At 41.2% G+C, this 21,623-nt stretch overlaps 1 protein-coding gene and 1 long non-coding RNA gene across 2 annotated transcripts; one reads left to right on the top strand and one right to left on the bottom strand.

Moving 5' to 3' along the window:
- Nucleotides 1-777: 777 nt before the first annotated feature.
- LOC310929713 lies at nt 778-1,706 on the top strand. Its single transcript, XR_014592878.1, has 4 exons — nt 778-803; nt 932-982; nt 1,474-1,536; nt 1,627-1,706. It is a non-coding gene; the product is annotated as an uncharacterized lncRNA (long non-coding RNA).
- A 1,108-nt stretch (nt 1,707-2,814) lies between these two features.
- On the bottom strand, nt 2,815-11,038 carry tkta (transketolase a; the record flags this gene model as incomplete). Its single annotated transcript, XM_083892870.1, has 14 exons — nt 2,815-3,002; nt 3,369-3,491; nt 4,003-4,096; nt 4,185-4,268; nt 4,368-4,498; nt 4,975-5,131; nt 6,668-6,832; nt 7,209-7,405; nt 7,486-7,604; nt 7,695-7,886; nt 8,873-8,970; nt 9,069-9,182; nt 9,350-9,467; nt 10,932-11,038. The coding sequence occupies 14 exons, from the start codon at nt 11,036-11,038 to the stop codon at nt 2,815-2,817; spliced, it is 1,887 nt and encodes a 628-aa protein (XP_083748996.1).
- Between the last annotated feature and the right edge of the window lie 10,585 nt (nt 11,039-21,623).

The following is a 21,623-nucleotide window of genomic DNA, read 5'->3' as shown; positions in this document are numbered from 1 at the left end:
CCTGTGGTGAATAGACTACTGGGATGTCTCTGGGGGTTTCCAGTGTCATTCAGCTTCTCCCACTTCTTCAGCCACTTAAGACACATTGTCCACAGTATGAATGTGAAAGCAAAACGTTGTAATCTGGGAACTTTTGTTTATGCACACCACTGATCCTGGCAGAGTGTTTTTACCGGCTTCAGGAAACACTTGATGTTCAAATGTGCTGCTGTTGCTGCTTCACCTGCCTGCAGAATAATCCTGCAGCCGAAGTTACACCAGTGTGTCTCGAGGACTCTCGTCTGCGGTAATGGTAACGTACTGTCTCTCTTTATTATTGTCATGTACAATTCATATTCAATTCTTTCTGCCCAGCAACAGTTTACTCTGAGTTTATCCATCTAACTATTTGCACAGATGTCTCTTAAAAAAAGCAATTGTGTCTTTTTCAGGGGAGGAGCTTCATTTGTGACTTTTATCAGCCGTGTATGTGGAACTTCATAGTAAATATTAGTGGATGGTGAAGGCACATGATATCTTAAAAGATATTCACCTTTGTCAATTTTAAAACTGTTCTTCTTCAAAAATGATTTCAGACAAATATTTCCACTTTTATGCAATCTGCTTCGGCGTGGGATGTGGATTGGCCCTCTATAGGCCATTCCGTTGTAAGTATAGGCAGATACGTCATGCATATAAATCAGCGTGTGCATACAACACTGTTATTTATCAACAAAATTCCTTCTTATTTTCAGCACTCATGGTTCCGTCAGTCCTTGCTGTGATTTTCACCGTAATATTTGAGATTGTGGGCATCCTATCTGGTAAGATCGCATTTAAAATGGATGATAATATGTACTGTAGCAAATGTCTCGGCTGTTATTGTGATGTAGAGAAATAGAAAGTCTTATTATAACAAATAATAAATGTTAATTGTTTATGTCTCTGTCAGATCTACCAGCACATACAGGAAGATGCAAAGGCCCACCCTTTGAAAAAGGAGGTACTTACGTACAGTATATTTAATTTCACTGTTAACTGCACTTGAAAATGTTTGATTTATTCCACCCGTTCATTGTTAATATCACCACAATATCCAGACCAGACAAATGTATTAAGAATATTTCAAGTTCCCATAATAATAATAATAATAATAATAATGGTAACACTTTAGATGAGGGACCATTAACTCGGTGCTTACTAACATGCATATAAGTGTCATACTAGCCCTTTATTAGTAAATATTACGCAGATATTAACACCTTATGTAGGAAAAATCTTAATTCATGTTGTAATAGAGGGAGAATAAGGTGCTAATATGTGCATAATGATTGCTAATAGAGGTCTAGTATGCTTTTTATATATGTTAGTAAGCACCTAGTTAATAGTGAATGTGTTCCCTAATCTAAAGTTTCACTGTACAATGATAGCATTTCAAGTCTCATACATGGCTCACACTTATTCTCCATGAATTTCACTTTAAACTCTCCATAGATGCTTGCTGGGGATTTTGTTTTGCACTTTTCACGGCCGTCCTGAACCTAAACTCATATCACGGTAAACCTACTCAACTAACAGAATGAAAATGCCTTGAAAAATGATGTTTCTCCAGTTAAAAAAATAATCAATGTATGTGCTTTATTCCAGTTTACACCCTGTCTTATGGATCGGGAATCGTTGTGTTTGCTCTCAGGGGAGCAATAAGAAAATACAACTCTCTATGGTAGGTACAGAAAAAAAAACACAAACTAATTCACAGTGATGTGTTATTCCCATGGATTAAAACGGTAAAAGACTAAAATGATTTAGAACCCCTTTTTGGCTTCTTTATTCGCAGGAAGCTGAGAGAGCGTGCGTGATCTCAATGGTGATCGACATTCTCAACCACATTGGTTGAAGTTACGTGTGGCGATAATCTGGAATACGAAGGTCAAAGAGCAGAGCCGCGTTTGAGCGACTGAACCTTTAACCCAGAGATGCTCGATTCTGACGGGAAACCATAAGCCGCCACCGCCCATGCTTTCAGGAAAACTGATATTGCAGAAGCTTTTATGGTCAGATATTAACTTTGTAAATGATGCATTGTGAATAAATTATGTATAATAAACTGTTTTCCAGTTTTAAATTCACACAAATATAGATCTGGGGAAAAAAACAAATGGATGATCAGAGTCAAATGCAGACGGCTTTATTACATGGAACTAAGACGCGTACAAAATTTCAAATAACAAACACAGTGTTTGAGCTCGGATTCACAAGTCACATGTAACTCTATCTTCACGGTCACGACCGACCATGTTCTTTATCAACACATGGGACAAAGTCACAGACTACATGTGTTTCAACTGTCACAGATGAACACTGAGGTGTTTGTGTTTAAGGTGACGATGGAGTTTGCCGAAGAGAAAGTGACGACGACAAAAAAGTATGAATATGTGAGTTGTGCTTCTGTGTGACTGCTCTACATTTTTATTTCTTAACTACCTTCTAAAAACAGTGATTCAATTCTTTTTTTTTGCTACAACAAACAACATTTATTTTTAAAACCGTGCCCCGCCCAGTAAATGTCAAAACAATATAAAAAACACAATGAAGTTCTTGAGAACAAGAAGTACACATGAGAACATTTGTATTGTTAGGTATGATAAGAATCTTGGGCTATGAAAATGCAGGTATAATCAGTGAATGTGATGTGATGGATGCATGAACAAAATGGCAAATGTGGAACTCTACTTCAAAGTGTGTGGCACAAAATTGTAGGACACACTTGGACGCTAGGACTTGACTTTATAGGGGTGTGATCGGGCGGGCGGGCGGTTACAGGGGGATGAGATGTTACTTGGCATTGGTGGAGCTGCTGAGCATCTTGCGGATGGCCTGAGAGATGGCGTCGCGGTCGATGCCGTAGACCTTGAGCAGCTCCTGAGGTTTGCCACTGCGGGGAACGTGAGACACGGCCAGACGGTGCAGGTTGAAGCCGGACTGGTTGACCATTGCTGAGCACACTGCCTCCCCTAGGCCACCTGTGGAACAACAGTTAATCACACCAGAGAAATGAAGATACAAGGAGGGCCCAATCACATTAAAGTAGACATAACATACATAATATAACAACCAGTGTTTAAGGACATGAAGACCCTGCCATCACCCATGCCCACTCTCTTAGGACCCGTCTGTCTATGTAGGTCACAGTGAGACCCACGGGCAAAACCGACAACACAGCTGCTCTGGCACTTACACTTTCAGTGCCATTACCTTGCCTGCAATGAGGGCACAAATACTCAACCTCCCGCTTAGCCAGTAAGTGAATGCTACCACCTCCAAGGACGGGACTTTAGCCGCATTATGCTGAGAACTTTTATTACTGCTGGGTCTGGGAGTTGACTTACCTTCATAGTAGTGGTCCTCCACAGTGACGATGCGTCCCCGCGTGGCGCGTGTGTGATCCATGATGGTTTTGACGTCCAGCGGTTTGATTGTGAAGGGGTCGATGACCCTCACGGTGATCCTCTCTGGAAAGATCAATTCATTAACTGGCTATAGTGTCTCCACAGTGCAATCCCGGGTTAGGGTTAGAAAAAATAAAAACATTACATGTCCGTGAGAAGCTGAGGTCAATGATTTAGTTCGCCGAAATGCAAGTCCAAAAGAATAAATACTAAGAAAGTACACAGAAATATTCGGTTCCGCAGGTTTAAAATGACCTGTGAGGGGAATTAAAGTGCATGCAGACGCTCTTTGGCCACTTCTTGTGCTTATGAACGTCTTCTGAGTATTTTGGTTGTAATGAGTGGTTATTTTCTATCACCTAAAAGCAGTTTTCTCATTTTCCTCTTACCATAGTCATGGGAAATCCCAGCCTATGAAGAGTTTTTGATATAATCAGTCCAGCCTGTCATCTTTTCCTGCAATTCCAATTGGTTTGAACAATTCTTGACCGCACGCCGAAGTGACTGGCTGATTAAATGTTTGAAGTAGTTGATTTGTCAAACATATACATATGTTATTTTCCTTGTTCTTTACCTTTCTTTAGTTGCTCAGCTGCAGCCAGGGCCTCGTGCAAAGTCACTCCAGCTGCCACCACAGTCACCTGGTCGTCCTTGCTCTGGTACACCACCTGTGAAAGGTATTGTGGAGATTATATAAAGTATCTGTCATCGGTTCCATTATTGTTTGACACTATGACAGCGCCCTGTTCGTCTCACCTTTGCCTGTCCGACATGGAAGTCCTCGTTGCTGTTGTAGATGACGGCACTGTCCTGGCGGCTGGTTCGGATGTAGCAAACACCCTGTATGAAGAGGGGGATTGAAAAGCATGATCACTGTAGCAGCAGATAACACCACTCTCTCTCTCTCTTGCAAATACTAGGTGCAACTTCCGCCTCTACCTTGGTGCTTGCAGCCAGTTCCACGGCTTTCTCTGTAGCGACGCCGTCGCTGGGACAGAAAATGGTGGCGGTGGGAAGGGCCCTGAACATGGCCACGTCCTCCAGACCCATCAGAGAGGGGCCTTCTTCACCTGTAACGTGCACGTTTGCAGTAAGTGCCATATATGAAACAATCAGGACATCCTCAAAAGCTAGTTGGCTGGGGCAAGTGAGCTGCTCATGCATATAAATAGTAGTAGTGTAGAAGTCGGAGTTTGCATGCAGTGTACCTGCACTGACAGAGGGACACCTGGTTCCCTCCAGACAGCTTCCAGGGCAGAGAAGGAGAAAAGGGGGGAGGGTTGAGAACTAGCTGTAAGGTCAAGGGGATATTAATGATAAGGAAAACACAGGATTAGAGGGAAAGAGTGAACAAGGGGACACACCAACAACACACAGAGACACTGAATAGCTTTGTTTGTTAATATGAACTGAGAGGTTTTTTTTTTTGGCTGGCTTCAGTGTGAGGAAGTACAGGTAGATTCCGTGAAGGGTGTGTGTGAGCGTGACTTGCGTGGGAAAGGCTGTGGGGCATTCACGGCTCATTAGCGGGCGGCAGTTGACTCACCGATGGAGAGGCCACAGTGGGAGCCGCACAGGTTGATGTTGCTTTCTGAGATGGCCGCCATGCGGAGCTGGTCGTAGGCGCGCGTAAAGAAGGACGCGAGCGTGCTGGCAAACACCACGTTCCTGTCGCGCGCAGCTGTTCCCATGGCAACACTGACCTGAGAAAGAAATGTTATATATTACATATACACTGCGGTTCAAAAGTTTGGGGTCACTTAGAAATGTCCTTATTTTTGAAGGAAAATCACCTTTTTTCAATGAATATAACATTAAATGAATCATAAATACACTCTATACATTGTTAATGTGGTAAACGACTATTCTAGCTGCAAACGTCTTGTTTTTAATGGAATATGTACATAGGTGTATAGAGGCACATTTACACTGTTCTAATGGTACATTGTGTTTGCTAATGGTGTTAGAAGACTATTGATGATTAGAAAACCCTTGAAAACCCTTGTGCAATGATGTTAGCACAGCTGAAAACAGTTTTGCTGGTTCTTTGACGAAAGGGCAAAATTATGATTTTAAATGAAAGTCATTTTTTTCTAATCTAAGACTATATTTTCTGTTCATTTTGCAACTATTTTCATGAATAAAAGTGTGACTTTTAATGGAAAACACAAACAAATTGTGTTGGTGACCCCAAACTTTTGAACGGTAGTATATATACCCTATTCAAGGCTTTTCTAATCGTCCAATAGCCTTGGTTGCTGGAAATGTGCCTCTATACACTGTGTACATATTCCATTAAAAAACAGACGTTTGCAGCTAGAATAACAATAGGACCAACAATGTATAGAGTGTATTTATGATTCATTTAATATTATATTTGTTTAAAAAGAAAGTGGTTTTTATTCTAAAATAAGGACTTTTCTAAGTGACCAAACTTTTGAACGGTAGCGAACATATATATATAACAGCAGCAGACATGTGCCGCACATATTTTGTCCCCAAAAGAGCAACCAGACGGTCAAACACTGTGGCACGAAGCAACTTTAAAAAGCCTCTTTGAACCAAAGACTTTTCCACAGATGTCTTTGAGCTTTTTCCTCATACGGATGGTATTAGAGGCATCTTTCCACTCAAAAATCATTTCCTTTGTCTTTTCTTCAAAAATCCTCCTTGATCCCATGAGGTAGCAACAACTTAGCATCCATAAAATGTCTGACACAGCGTTGGATAAATGCTTCTACTTCATATGCGATCATTTACGATTTATGTCAATGTCCTCATTATAAAAAAATCTGTGGATTTTTTTTGTGCCACTCAACTTTTGACTCTCCCTAATGCGTTCAGTCACATGGCCCCACCCTCTACACTGATTCATATTTTATTTCTGACTACACCTGTCACGACCGCTCATCATCACACACACATCTGACCTACTTTAAACGGGGGCTTCTCCCGGAGCCACAATTGCACAAAGAATTAACATCTAATTGCTTTTATTGTATTTTAGCGAAGATCTATTGAACGAACAAATTGGTAAAAGAAAATAAATGGCAAACCATGAGTCTGAGCAGCAGCCACACCGGCCTTAACAAAGCAGAACAATAGATTCTCCACCCTCCCCCCCCCCCATCCTTACATGCACAGGTCATGAATAATTCAGTAGCAATGCCTTCAACACAGCTGTGAGATCTAGAGCAGAGAAAGGTTTGCTCTGTCTCCCAAATGATATGGGACCGTACCATGTTCTGCTGAGCGACGTAGCACTCCACGAAGCGGTTGGGATGCTCGTTCTTGAAGATCTCTGAGCACGTGAGGTTGTTGGTGTCTCCATCTACGACCACCACACGCTCATTGTAGCGGCCTAGCTTGGCCAAAGCCGTCCCGTATGCTTTCCGCGTCGCAACCTAGGAGTTTTGACAAGGAGAGAGACAAGATTTTATGATTGCACTCTTTGGCTTTGTGTGTCATGTCTGGACCGTATCTATGTTCCCCGGGTCCTATGTTCCCCGCTTTGTATGAGACCGGGGAACATAGGACCCTTTCTCTAAAAAAGGGTTCTATGTTCCCTGCTGTTCACCCAAAAGGACCCGGGGAACATAGGACCATAACCCTTAACCTTACCATAACCCTAACCCTAACCCTTTACCCTGGAGCTCCACACCCAGGCTTCCACAAAGTGGGGAACATAGGACCCTTTTTTAAAAAAAAGGTCCGATGCTCCCCGATCGGGGAACATAGGTACGACCCCTGTCATGTCTGTGCTATAGATGATACACACACCTTTTCTCCGGCCTTGTAGCTCGGAGCATTTGGCATCCTGATGTTCCTCAGGCTGACGGGCGGTGAGTCCTCTGTGGGAGACGTCGGGTACAAGCGCTTGCTGCTGTTCGTGATGCGGCTCTGCAGGTCCTTGGTAACCATGTCGGCCATGTCTTTGGGCAGAGCTTTGGCATGCCAGCCTAGCTTATCTTCTGCAGCTAAAATCACACACACAAAAAATTAGCCGCTATACGAGAATCAAACACTGGTAATTAGCTTTTTGTACAATGAGAGCTACCTGGAATGCCTTTGCCCTTGATGGTTTTAGCAATGATTGCAGTGGGTTGATAGCGTGGCTGACTCAGGGCCTTGCAAAGCTCTTCCACGCTGTGTCCGTCCACAATTATCGTGTTCCAGCTGCGGATATAAACCCACCAAAACCCATATTAAAAGGTCCTTAATACACTAGCGTTCAACATTTTTGCTTTTACTTTTATGCATCCTTACCCGAAAGCTTCATAACGTTTCTGATATTTCTCCACATGATGCTGCAGGGGCGCGGCGTCGCTTTGGCCCAGTCGGTTGACGTCCATGATGGCCACCAGGTTGTCGAGCTGGTAGTATGAGGCAAACGACATGGCCTCCCAGACGGATCCCTCCGACATCTCGCCATCGCCCAGCAGACAGTACACGCCGTAACTGACGTGGAGAGAAGGTAAGTTGGGTGTCGTTGGTGTCGTTGAGCACATTTGAAGTGACAGATCTATTCAACATATTCTTTGACACTTTTCCAGTCAGATTGATTCGCTTTATGATATCTGACAGTTGGATTGAGAAACACCTGTGACACAGCATAACCTAACCCCAGGCCATTAAAGGTGTGCCAGGTACAAAAATGTAGTTTCATTCCTTCCAATGGTATGAAAATGTCTTTATTTTTATTTATCAGCCTACTCCTCCGTAGTAGTATGTTTAATTCAAACATAAAAGGCTATCGGTTAAGATTGTGAGGATGAATTAGATCAATAGACTGTGACGGTTGAAAGCACATCTGAATTTGATTCTGAGATTTAAAAAAAAAAAAAAAAAAAAAAACTGCTTGTGTGGTAAAAATAGCTGAGATGTGACTGCTGAGCCTGTGTTTATTAGAGCAGAAGAATCATGAGTGTAGAGCATGTAGCTGCTGATGCTGCTGCTGCACACGCTGCTGCTGCACACGCTGCTGCTGCACACGCTGCTGCACACGCTGCTGCACACATCCACAAAATCTGGAAAAATCCCACCAACAGACACAAAGAAAGAAATAAAACGCCGACAGAAAATTCAAGTGACGATAAATCAAAGGTTTACGGTGCATAAAAGAGTTGTATAGCTGCACATATTGGGATTTCTTTTGTCAAATTAGATAGAATTTATCTTTAGATGGATGCAATGAATGTGCAATGCATGTGAAAGCAACCAAAAAATAATTATGTTACTTCTGTTTTATTTGATTGGTTTATTGTATTGGCTATTACTTTTATCCAAGTCGTTAAATTGTCTTTAAATTCATTTTTAGTTGTTTTCGTGTTGCCTCGCGTGAGCTTTTATACCTTTAATTTATTATTCTGCACAGCACTTTGGTCCACTCTGGGTTGTTTTAAAAGTGATTTACAAATAAAGTTGGATTGGATATGAAGGATTACCTGGACTTGTCAAAATACTTCCCAGTGTAGGCCATCCCACAAGCTACACCGAGACCCTGCCCCATGAAGCCAGTGGTTACGTCCACAAACCGCTGCTTCTGAAATGTGTACAACACAAACACACACACACACACACAACAGTTAGTTTCCATGTGGTGATTCCAGGGCTGTTATTGGTCAGATTGTGACAGCTTACTGGGGTCTGGTGACTCTCCATCATGGAGTCAACCTGGCACAGACTGAGCAGTTCAGTCTCCTTCAGGAAACCTGTTTCCACCCACATGGAGTACAGGGCCGGAGCAGCATGTCCCTGTGGAGAAATAGCCACAGAGCTGCATTAGCGCTTTGTTAAAAAAAAAAAAAAAAAAAAAGTCCACTGAGATTAGGGAAGCAGAAAACGACATTTAGGTCAAACCCTAAAAATAAAAATGACCTCCTTTTTTCCCTTGTCAGAGCGTCAGTCACTGACTCTCTCACCTTGGACAGGATGAAGCGGTCGTTGTTGAAGTTCCTTGGATCCTGAGGATGATACTTCATGGTGTGGAAGAAAAGCACAGACATGATCTCAGCCACGCTGCAGCATGATGTCGGGTGTCTGCGCCACAGATGAGACGGTACATTTACCAATAGACCTTACACATTCACAACAGATTGCCTCAGTCTTAACCTTAGTTATTATATGGAGCATCAGTACAGTATGATTATTTTCCTCATTGATTCATCTGTTGATTATTTTCTCAATTAAACAAGTAATCGTTTGGTCCATAAAATGTCAGAAAACGTTAAAAAACGTTGATCAATGTTTGTCAAACCTGGAAATGACGATGTTCTCGAACCAAAATGATTAACTTTTAATGATTTCTTTGTTATGTGGAGCAAAGAAACAAAGAAAATATTCACATTTAAGAAGCTAAAACAATCAGAAATCTTGTTTTAATCATGAAAAAAGCTTCAAATTGATTATCAAAATAGTTGATGTTTCAGCTCTATTGTCCAGTGATGCTCTCATATCACACACATTAGATACACAGTGGTCTAAAAAGATCTGGTCTATAAAATCACTTGTGTTTGTACATTTAAGAGGTTTTCTTTTCCCATCTGTGTGTGACTATATAGAAAAATGTTGGGTCACAAAATCAATTCTTTAAGAAAAAGAGGGTCTAAGGACAAAGGATAACACTCACTGTACCAACTGTACAAAGTGTGATTTGTGAACATACATTTGATTTGTTTAGACAATTCTTCTTCTCAGATTTAAGAAATCAATTAAAATATATATACAAGTGAATATTAGATTTCAAATGAAAAAACACAAAGACAACAAACACATTACTAAATCTGTGCGATATGAAAAGCCAGAAATCTAAAAAATAGACAGATTGAGTTAATAACGTTTTTTATACATGTTGCATATATTAAAAATAAATACGAAGCAGAATAGTGTAATCGATTCTAAAATAAAACATCTATAGAAATGCTGGGTTTCACAAAGGTGTTCAAACAAAGTCAATTGTTGAACAAAGAGGGTCTAAGGACAAAGGACGACACTCACTCTACCAACTGTACAAAGTGTGATTTGTGAATTTGGGCAAATACATTTGATTTGTTTTGATAATTCTTCTTCTTAGATTTAAGAAATCAATTCAAATATTTATCCTGCAAGTGATTATTAGATTTCAAATAAAAATACACAAAGACAACAAACATATTACTAAATCTGTACGTTATGAAAAGATAGTAATCTAAAAAAAAGAAGAAGACAGAATGACTTATTAATGTTTTTCAAACATGTTTTTTTTATGAATCAGAATATTATCATCTTAATCTATGATTCATTGTTTTATCTGATTCTAGTGCAGCGTCGATCAAAGGAGAACAAAGAGAGAACACGTCGTTCCTTTGACTCTTCACTCTCAGTTAAGTCACAGTGTGCGTCGGTGCGTGAACACAGTTCATTGTTTGTTGTCGTCCGTGCGTGCAGAAATACACAAATATGACATTTTTACACTCTATGTTTTCAACTGCATTTCCACCGTCCACAGAGTGAGACTGGACTCACCCGCTGCCCGCTGCAGTCGTCGCCTTGATGGAGTTGATCCGGAGGCGGTTGGCGATGTTCCTCAGTGTCTGCACTGTCTGCTGGTCAGGTTTGTGATAATCCTCCATGTAGGCAAAATGTCAAGTTCCACAGCACCAGAAAAAAAAAAGTCAATCAAATCAACACGACTGAAATCCTCTGCTGAGTTTATGTGTTTTGAATATATGTGTAATATATGTGTAAGGTTGTTATAGAGCAGGACCAGCTTATGTGTGAGTGAGTGAGTGAGTGAGTGAGTGAAGGAGTGGAGACAGAGAAAAGAGGAGAGGCTGAATTTATCCTATCAAGCATGCAGACACATGGATGGACACACACACACACACACACACCCCCACACACACACACAAACACACACACACACAGTGACGTTGACTGGGTGTTGCTTCTAAAATGAAATGGCATCTCATTCTGACGACAGAGAAGTGTGTCTGGATCAGTGTTTAAAATGAAATCTCATACTTAGTGATTACATAATGATGTTTCCTTGTCCTACAATGGACGTACATTTATTTTAATGTACACAATACATGTTATATAACATTTTATTCCAATTTCTTCTTTTTTTTAATGGTTTGATGACAAGTTGACATTTTGTTTGTGTATTCAAAGCAATGCTTTAGAGAGAACGACAAATGAAAAGTGATTTAATTCTTATGTGTGTGTACTTTTCTGGCTTTGAAAACCTTGTTCCAATGAGGCAAAACCCTATTTCTGAGGAATTGGTTAAGTTTAGGGCGACTATAAGTATTGAATTGTGTTTATGGTTATGGTTAAGGTTAATGTTTAATGCTCTGCTAAGATGAATGGAAGTTAATGTAATTATAAGAAAAATAGCAAACGTGTGTTTACGTCTACAACTGGTAAATATGACGCAGTCCAGTATTATTTCTGATGCATTAGAGTCCACCTTAGTCATAGCAATTGCAATCGTGTGGTAATAAGGAGATCTATTAAAGTCATACTATGTTATTTCCAGAGTAATAATCCAGTAGCAGTTTGTTATTATGGCTTTTTTCTGCGTGATATAATCGTCCAAAAAAAACAAACTCAAAAATGCTTCCACATTCATCGGATCAGCGAGGCATTACACGACAGATCAACAAAGACATCACCCTGTGCATCACGTGTCACATGCAACTGTGTCACTGCTCCACTGTGAGCAGCCGCTCATTTAGGCCAGCTGCACAGCAAGCAGGAAACACCAGAGGGCGCCGTCTCCCCATAAATGTTCAGTGATAGAAATCATAAGCATGGATCGTGAGATTTTCCCCTTACAGTAACAGAGGTAAATAAATAAAAACCTCTCGTTATTATACGTGAAATCAATGATTTGTGAGGCTTTAATGAGAGCGTTTTTTCAGACTCCATCTTGCTCTTGGAGGTCACGTCGCAGCACCTCCACACACACACACACACACACGCACACACACACACACACACACACCACCTCCCACTGCTATCCTGGTTCCACTGACATGTCCTTCTCCCAGTTCCCAGTAACTCCTCTGGGCTCCTGAGTCCTGTCAGAAAAGCTTTCCCTCACAGAGCCCCACAGGTGTCAGCCAATCGTAGCCCCGGCACAAGCCGACACGTGACGAAGTGCAGCCAATGTCGGGCCGCCGAACCACTGCACACTTCCTGGAGGGAAAGTACATTCAGAGAGCATTAATGTTTCTATTTTTAATCTCTCTGGCAGAAAAAGAGGAGCCAAGCAGCCACTTTGTTTTGTTTGTTTGTTGTTTTTGTTGAAACAATGCCTGTGTGTGTGTGTGATGATTTCAGCACAATGCAGAGCTAAGGTAAATTAAAATGTATGTGTGTGCTCAGCACTGTTTGTCAACGACCTTTAAGCAGCAGCACATACAGTATGCACACACTTACACACAGGCCTGAACCTCCTGCTGCACGCTGACGTGTGCATGTGCACACATTTACACGCACAAATGAACTCAGGAATTATGTTCACACTCGTATGCATTTAAAGAAATCAACACACACACACACACATGCATTTACGAATGCTTTAATGCCAGTCACTCCTTCAGGCTGGAGCCTCTTCCACTCTGCTCTTATCACTCCATTTCCTTAAATCGCTCTGCAGTCACCAAGATGACATAGTGTTTGCCCTTCTAAAGCCCCCCCCCCCCCCCCCCCCCCAACCACCCTACCCCACCCTGTGACAGTGCGTGAGACAAGAGCGTATACATGTGATCGAATTGTCAGCAGAGCATTTACTGTATAGCTGTTTGCAGACAGAAGGATCATCATAGGTTGAGGTATAACACAGAGAGGTGTCATTATAGGACATAGTGGAGGGGAATGAAGTGGATAAAAGGAGCCATTTGAAGATAAGAGATTGTAAAGATTCCAGAGAGGTAGCTACTGCTCGAAGATAAACGCAGTAAGAAGATGAGGGGAAAATAGAAGAGACAATAGTGAGAGGAAGATTTAAAGAGAGAGAGGAAGGAAAAGAAGGGGGAGGAGCATGTGTGTGAGCAGGGTTAGAGCTGAGCGTGTACTGTGAGTTCAGCAGTGAAGTTGACGATGCACTGGGAGAACAGCTGCGCTGCAGGGCTTTCAGGCTCCATCACTACTGCTCTCCTTCAAGCAGCTCCACCAACACACACCCCCTCCTCTTTCTGTCTCACACACACACAGAAACACACACATTATGCACATAAGACTCTGATAAACATGCAAAAAGAAACTGACTGTTGCGTCAGCGCATGTCGTGGATGCGACGACGACGTCAACCAGGTTTTTTTCCCGCATTTTCAGGCACGGGGGATTAAAAAAACGTAGATCGTGCAACATTTAGCGTGTTTCAAATCTGTGCCAAATCAGCTGATTTTAAAGATTACATGGAGTGTAGCTCTATACGGTAATATAGCTTTACTTAGAAAAGACACACGGTGCCAAATTATAATCCCAAATGACCGTCTTGTGACATAATTATGGCGTGGGGTACATTATACGGTTCTTAGTTCCAAAAATTCTATTCCTGTGTTCCTCACAATTCTGGTTCAAAAGTGCATTACGCGTGTTTGAATATAAAGTTATTTTTGGTCGGGAGAGTTGGTGCTAGTGCAGCCAGAGAGCAGAGAAGCACATGAAATCAATGATGGGAGCAGACTGTTCTGCTCAGACAAATGGCCTCATGCTCCCTCGGGGGTCACTGCACCCTCTGCCTGGGCTTTTTTCTTTTACCCTGTTTTAGTAAAAAAAAAAAAAATTGCATTGCATTATTTCTCCTCTGGGACTACAGAATGTAAAAGTGTGCGTCAAGAGTGGGAACAACTCCGCAAAATGTGTTAAATGTTAAGGTAATAGATGAAATCGTCAGTACAAACACGTGGGAAATGAAGACAAAAATAATAATATAAGGGTCGTTTGGGGAATGGGAAAAACACAGATGCACAGTAATTCTTCATGAAAGCGTTTGTACTGTTGAGAGAGTTGTGAGAAGATTTTAACACTCGATATGAATCGGATGAGCAGCTTATCAATTAGAATAAAGACTGGAGGCAGCAGAGAAAAAAAAACGTTAACCCAGATATTTCTAAATGGGTAAAACGATGCCTTCCAGCTCTTCTAATATTCTGTTGTATCTCATTAGTTTAACCCTTAAACACGTCACCAAGACACATTTTTGTGTGTTTGGCTTTTCATTTGGAGAATATTTGATCATTTTTTTCATGCATATTATTAAAAAAATCACGCCAGGTCCCATTTTTCGTCTTTTGTAAACAACGTGAAGTAAAATACTCGCACTAACACACCTACGGACAAAAATGTCCTCATTGAAACCCATGCAAATCGCTATTTTTCATGACAAAAACGTGGCAACTTAAGGGTAAAAAAATATGTATTAATGTATGATGACCTTAAAATAATAATAATAATTTATAAAATCTTTATAGCTTCATGTTTTATAAGCACATTTTGGTGCTCTAGATGTGAGTATTTATGAAATATGACATTGCAAAATGCTTTCACATATACTGTAGCAGGCTGCAAATATCAAACCAAAAATAAACCAGTTCGCATGTAGTATATTGAAAATAATTCATTTATTTTGTTTTTTAAGTCATGAAATAAAGGTGCATCATGACAAAAACTTTAAGGGTTAAATTAAAAAAAATCAGTAATATTTGATACATATGGAAATAAAACGGCATGAATTCTGAGAAAAAAGTCAGAAACTTTCATAGAAAGAACTGATGTTTAAAACATGAAAAATAAATGTGTACAATTTTTATAGCTTCATTAAGTTGGCGCTCTAGTTTCGTTAACGTAGCTTTGTAGCTAACGATGCTAATCTAACTTAATTGACTAGCCAAAAAGAAGTGGATCAATAATAATAATTTCTCCTTTATCTAGATCAATCTCAGTGTTTAATCACTGAAGGAGATGAGATGGTAAAGAATATTCTGCTGTTTCAGAAACAGATATATAAATAAAACCTGCTCGCGCTAACAAATGGACCAAATCAGCAAATATACAATCTATTCTTCAAGTATTTTGAAGTCTTTATTTTTGAACAGTTGAGTCGTGCAGGTCCAACTCAGAAATGAGGAGAAATTAATCACTGCAGTATTTTAGGCGAAATTATAATTATGATTATGATTAATGGCATCAGACCTCCACAATATTCACTGCTCCACTATTGGTAAGTAACAAAGGCTGCGTCCAGCTCACACACACACACACACACACACACACACACACACACACCTCACTCATAGGTGAATAATTCAAGATGATTCTAGAAGAAACCATTATCCCGTGGCAGACGAGTAAGTTGATACGATGAACCTCCTCCTCTCCTCCTCACTCAGTCGTTCTCCACCGATCACCAAACGCCGCTGGAGTTCACTCACTGACCAACACGCCGGTGAAGAAGAAGAAGACGAAGAAGACGATTGTTTTCTGCTCTCTGATGTGAGTCCGATGTTTGGTGTCGGTGAAGCAGAGGCCTCGGCTCATTTCTACTCAAGGTAAGGACAGAAATGTCTCATTGTCATTGTTATTTGAGCAAATAAGACATGTAGATTAGTACAGTGTGTCTGTCAGTGTACGACGTTCCTAAAGGTATTATTTACTTTGGATACAAGGACTTTATCAGTGATGTTAATAGAGGTGAGACCACGATAGTAAATTAGTAAACAAGTCTTCATTTTGTAATCTGAAATAGTTCATGGATCACTTTTCACAGAGTATTTTTATCTTATTAAAGTGTTTCCTTGTGAGGAAAAATGAAAGAACTTCTTAGCTTAGTAAAATAATAGCACAATAACCAAGTATCTTAGTATCTTCTTACGAGCAACCTGTAATTTCTAAAGTGAAATTTCAACAATATATTTACAAAGGCACAAAACTTTTAGCCTGGAACTGAAAAATAAAATGTTTTTTTGAAGTTTCCTGTTTTAAAGGGTCGTCTGGGGGTCAAAGCTATCATTTTGTCATTCATTTTTCATAAGGGTGAGATTAATAAGTAGCCGTATATGTTTGCACGGCAGATGCACAGGTGCTTTGTGTTGATGTCGCATTCGTCAGACGGGCTTTGTTTATGCAAATAAGCTTGTGACAAGATAATGTTAATGGTGTCTTGTTTACCTTTCCATTGAGATCTCTACTCAAATTTGAGGAAAAAAAACAAACAACTAAACATATTTTCATTGCTTAAACGTGAGAGAAAATATTAGCAGTGTGTATGTGTTTATATACAGATGATGAGCGGGTGTAATAATGGCGGATGTGTGTCTATTACGGTGAGGCAGCGCAACGTTGACTTACTTATTATGAACAAATCCTAACCTATTCCAATTCTTATCTTAACCCTCAAGCTCAACCCTTAATCTTAACTGGCCTCAAAACCAAATGTTGAGGGTTATTTTGTCACTTAGAAATGGGACACCCCTTAAATGCAGATACGTCTTCAGACTGTAGGGGGCAGAATAACGCGAAAGCTGTGTCCAGTCTGTCAACTCCAAATCGATTGTCCGCACCGGCCGGCTATTGACAAAAGATGGTAAAATAAAAATAAATGTTAGGCAACAATGACGTCAGTAATCCATAATATGGGCCTAAACTAAGATCATTTTTATATCTCTATTAACAAAGAAAATACTTCATTTGTATCGCACTCATTTCGCTGCTTTCGACGCCATCTTTGTTATGTGAAAACACGCAATGCATTCTGGGTAGCCCTTGCTCCCAAGGTTGGTCCCGGAAAATCTCAATATTGAGGGCGATACAGCCCTTAAACTTGACCCTCAACTTAATTTTTCTGAGAATCGGGACAGAACTTGCACTAGAGGGAGAACATTTTTGAGGTTCTGAGGGAATTCTTTTTGCGACCAGCCGAGTCGCCCTCTGGTGGCTATTCAACATATTTTCACTTCCTATTTGGCTTCAGGAGGAAACTGTAGGACAACGACAATTTGTCAAAAAACAGACTGTGGTCACCTCTGGTTTGAGCAGCTCACAGCTGAAAGACCCGTCGGGCAGGGAGTCGGGGAGTCGGGGAGTTGGGGTGTCGGTCGGTTCGAGGGTCCCCAGGTTGAAGCTACTTCTTCTGTTTGTGAAATGTATTTTTCTGCTCGGTGAGCTCATGCTCCTCCTGGTGGGGCGGAAGTTCATTTCCAAAGGTTCCAAAATCTGGGCTGATCGCTGGTGTTAGCGACACAATACGTTGCGTGTTGGTTCTGCGCAGTGTGCAGAAGTACACCAGGGCCTTAAGCCTCCTCATTTACAAACAGGATGTGAATAAAATACCCCTTGTTGAACTTCAAAACAAATCACTAGGACTGTATGTTGGAGCTAAATAGCATTTTCAAGCCACTCATGTGAAATATTATCGGATTTATCCATTTATGCAACTCCCTGTGGTGGATTTTTATTGTATTTATTTTTGATATTTTGGGTAATGGTTTCTACCAATTTTTTTTTTTTTTTTTTTTCAATAATAATATCGTGAATCGCGATTATTTTTTTGGCCAGAACGATCATGACAGAAAATCGTGTGTGTTCAGATGTTCAGAGAGCAGGGGTTCGAGTCCCAGAGGGACAGTAGAGGGTCAGGAGGAGGAGGAGCAGGGAGGAGGAGGAGGAGGAGGAGCAGGGAGGAGGAGGAGGAGGAGGAGGAGGAGCAGGGAGGAGGAGGAGGAGGAGGAGGAGGAGGCTGCTCTCTCTCTCTGTGATGTGCACTCTCCACTGTTCACTGGCGCCGTGACGATCAAACAGACAGCGGACAAAGATGCTCTGTTGTTCGGTGCGCACTCGCTTGTCTCCATCATCTCTCCACGATCACCATGGAAGGAGAGCTTCATTAATGCACGCAGGGCTGTGAGTGTGTGTGTGCGTGTGCGTGTGTGTGTGTTTGTGTGTGTGTGTTTTTTAAGTGTGTGTGTGTGTGTGTGTGTGTGTGTATAATATGTATGTGTACGTGTGTGTATCGCCTGCTCCTGGAGCTCAATGAATCTCCGGAGCGGCGGAGCCTGAAGCTGTGCCGGAGCCGGAGAGGACAACCCTTACCCGCCTAGCTCTCCTGGATCAAAAACAGGTACAGTCTTGGATCACAACAGTGAAGTTAGAGCCGCATTTATATTTTTAGCCTCGTCCTCCTCCCGCATGCAGTGATGCCGATGATGCTTTGTCATTATTTTCAGCGGACATTCGTTATTATAATGGCCACTTTTTTCCTCCTCCTCTTCCTCTTCGTCCTCTCGACGCTGAAGAGAAGCATCACGTTAGTGTAGAGTGTGAGGATTGACTGACACCTGAGGTCTGACACTGTCCTCTACATTAGTCCACAGTCAGAGATCATCACTGACCTGAGATCTGTTCTCTCCTCTGTCATCTCGGGTTTTTTTTAGGAGCACATCTTTACCTTTGGTGAAGGAGAAGAAATGTGAGCACGCTATTTTCCCCTCATGGAAACATCTCTATTCATTCTCTTGTATTTTTTTTTGTTTGTTTTATTTTTAAATGCTACGGATGTGCAGTGTGCGGTGCGCGCGGTGTCGACACAATAACAATGACACGCAATGATCCCAAAAGCGCAATTTTACGCGTTTCGCACTTAGCCGCGGCTACACGCGCATAACACAAAGAAAGGAGATGTAGGTTAAAGCAGAAACGACGTGACGTTGTGTCACTGTCATGTTGTCATATTACGTTGCGATTCAAACGTGTGTGTGTGTGTGTGTGTGTGTGGATCATCTCACTGCAGCGTGACCTTTGCTGTGTCTTCCTCGGCCTGCTCGCAGTTCAAGGACTCACAACTGAGCTGTGACCAAAGTGATGCCTGACAGCATCAGCATCAGCATCATCTGCTCTCTTTCACGTGACCTCTCTCAGGCAATTCAAGGTTGTGTAGAATACATCCCTAGAATAATCTAGTTTACTAGCATTTTGTTCTCTTTCTTCGGTGTTGTTACGCTCCGGGCGATTCCAGATAAGTAACTAAATCCAGGCTCTTGGAGGCTACGTTTGACCCAGGTCACATTTCGTGTGTAGTTTGAGGCACATATACAGTACAGTCAGGGCCGGCCCAAGCCTTCGTGGGGCCCTAAGCAAAAGTTCAATTTTGAGGCCCTTTTATTAAAGGTGCCATATGTAAGAATGTGGCCAAAAACAGTTACTACATTCAAATTCAAAACACAGAGGTCTTTTAGGTTTCGTTTTCTGACGTAACTGGCAACCCGTGGTTGCTCGGCAGCTGAGACTCTACTGACTGCAATGATTGGTAGACGGCAGTAGGTGGCGCCACATGCCAAAACATGATTTCAAAACATAAACACGATTTGCAGTCTGCAAAATATTTTTTTAATGCAAATATTTTGTCTGTACTGTTGTTGTTGGTGAGTTCAGTTTATATGAACATTATTCCTGAGTCTCTGTGACATATTAGGAGGATTTTATCATTTATTACATAATGCACCTTTAAAGCTAATAATAAAGCATTGATTGTGTTACTTGCATCATCCCAGAGTTAGCCTAGCGTGTTTTCACCCTTAAACGGTAGCAAAAATCAGAAGAATGGTCTTGTGTTGATTTTGTATTTAAAACAACGCACAACACCGTGAATACGGTCAGCCCTAATAAGAAGTAACAAATAAAACAGCTTATTCTTATAAAAAAAAAAAAAAAAATAAATGCATGGTGCAAAAGTGCAAAAGTGCAACGTTTAGAGCTACAAAAAATAAACTATAATAAAATAATCACATTTCATTATCATTAAATATCAAAGTAAAAATATTAAAAAAAAACACTTAAAAACTTAAAAAGTCAAATAACATAGTAAAACTCCACAATTAAGTGCAAATGCACAGAAGACAGTATTGAAGGAAATAAACAAATATTTAAATCAGAAATAAAGCGATGGAACGTTAACAAAATGTGTTAATAACTATGTGAAAACTGTAAAATGTACAAAACACTAAAAGATTAAAAATAAATACATTCTGAAATGTTCTTGGGGGCCCCCTGGTGGTCATGGGGCCCTAAGCAGGCGCTTAGTTCGCTTATGCCTTGGGCCAGCACTGCATCCAGTAGGCTGCAGAGACGCACTGTGTTTTTGTTTGATGGAATTAACGTTACGATAAAAAGAAATTACATCGCGTTATTTACTCCATTCTTGGATCTTTGATGTTGTGTTGGTGTGTGTGTGTGTGTGTGTGTGTGTGTGTGTGTGTGTGTGGTTTCACGTCCATAATCCTTCTTCTCTCTGCTTCTGCTTTGACGTGTAGAGCTTTGAAAGACGCTGCGTACCTTGGTTGTCACGAGCGATTATTTGAACCACTGTTGGCTTTCCGTCATCAACACGGCGTTTAGATGGTTGTGTGTGTGGATCACAGAAGATCAGATCAGCCCATCTGGCACCAAGAACAACACTAATGCTGCGTTCCAGAGTCCATCCAAACACATGGGATGTAGGACTTATCCTACCTGAATTGTTCTAGCTCCTACTTTAACACGTTCCAGCAATTAAAGTCGAATGTTAGAAAACATGGACGATCGCGGCGCTTTCGCTTCATGTTTGATGAGGCATTTTGACTGTCAGCAATTCAGTCTACTTACATACACAAGTGAGCCGTATATATGTAAAAGCGATACATATCGGTATGTAACGTGATGAGTATACTTTTACCGTAGCCCTACGTGCACTTTTTGAAGTTGGAGGTAGGATAAGTCCCACATCCAACTGGTTTGGATGAGCTCTGGAACGCAGCATTAGTAGCTTAAAGTCACCTTTCCTCCTCATTCCTTCTCATTTACGTGGTTTGATCTTCAGCAGGTCATAACATGCCTTAATGCAGCAGAGTTGCTGCCCTGTGATTAGCGGACAAGAGGTTTGCATTAAGGAGCTGAAGACGTAGATCGCCCATGCCCTCAAGTCCATTTTGGACTGCACTGTCTCCAGGAAGAACGCTCTTTGAGTCCACGTCTCCATCCTCAGGATGTTTGAACCAGATTGTCTGAATCGAATTTGTACAAAGACAAATTCAGTGAGGACAACATATGGTTGTATGTTAATGCTGCAAATGGATAACGAAGCAAAGAAGCAATAAAAACCTGAAACATTTCTGAAGTGACTCTCAGCAGAGCAGGAATATTATTAGCAGTTGACCAGCGTGGCCATAATCAGCC

Source organism: Microchirus variegatus (genome assembly GCF_963457635.1).
Source record: "Microchirus variegatus genome assembly, chromosome: 7".
NCBI classification, from domain to species: Eukaryota; Metazoa; Chordata; class Actinopteri; order Pleuronectiformes; family Soleidae; genus Microchirus; species Microchirus variegatus.
The sequence above is the reverse complement of the archived record's forward strand: the minus strand, read 5'-3'. Positions and strand labels throughout refer to the sequence as shown.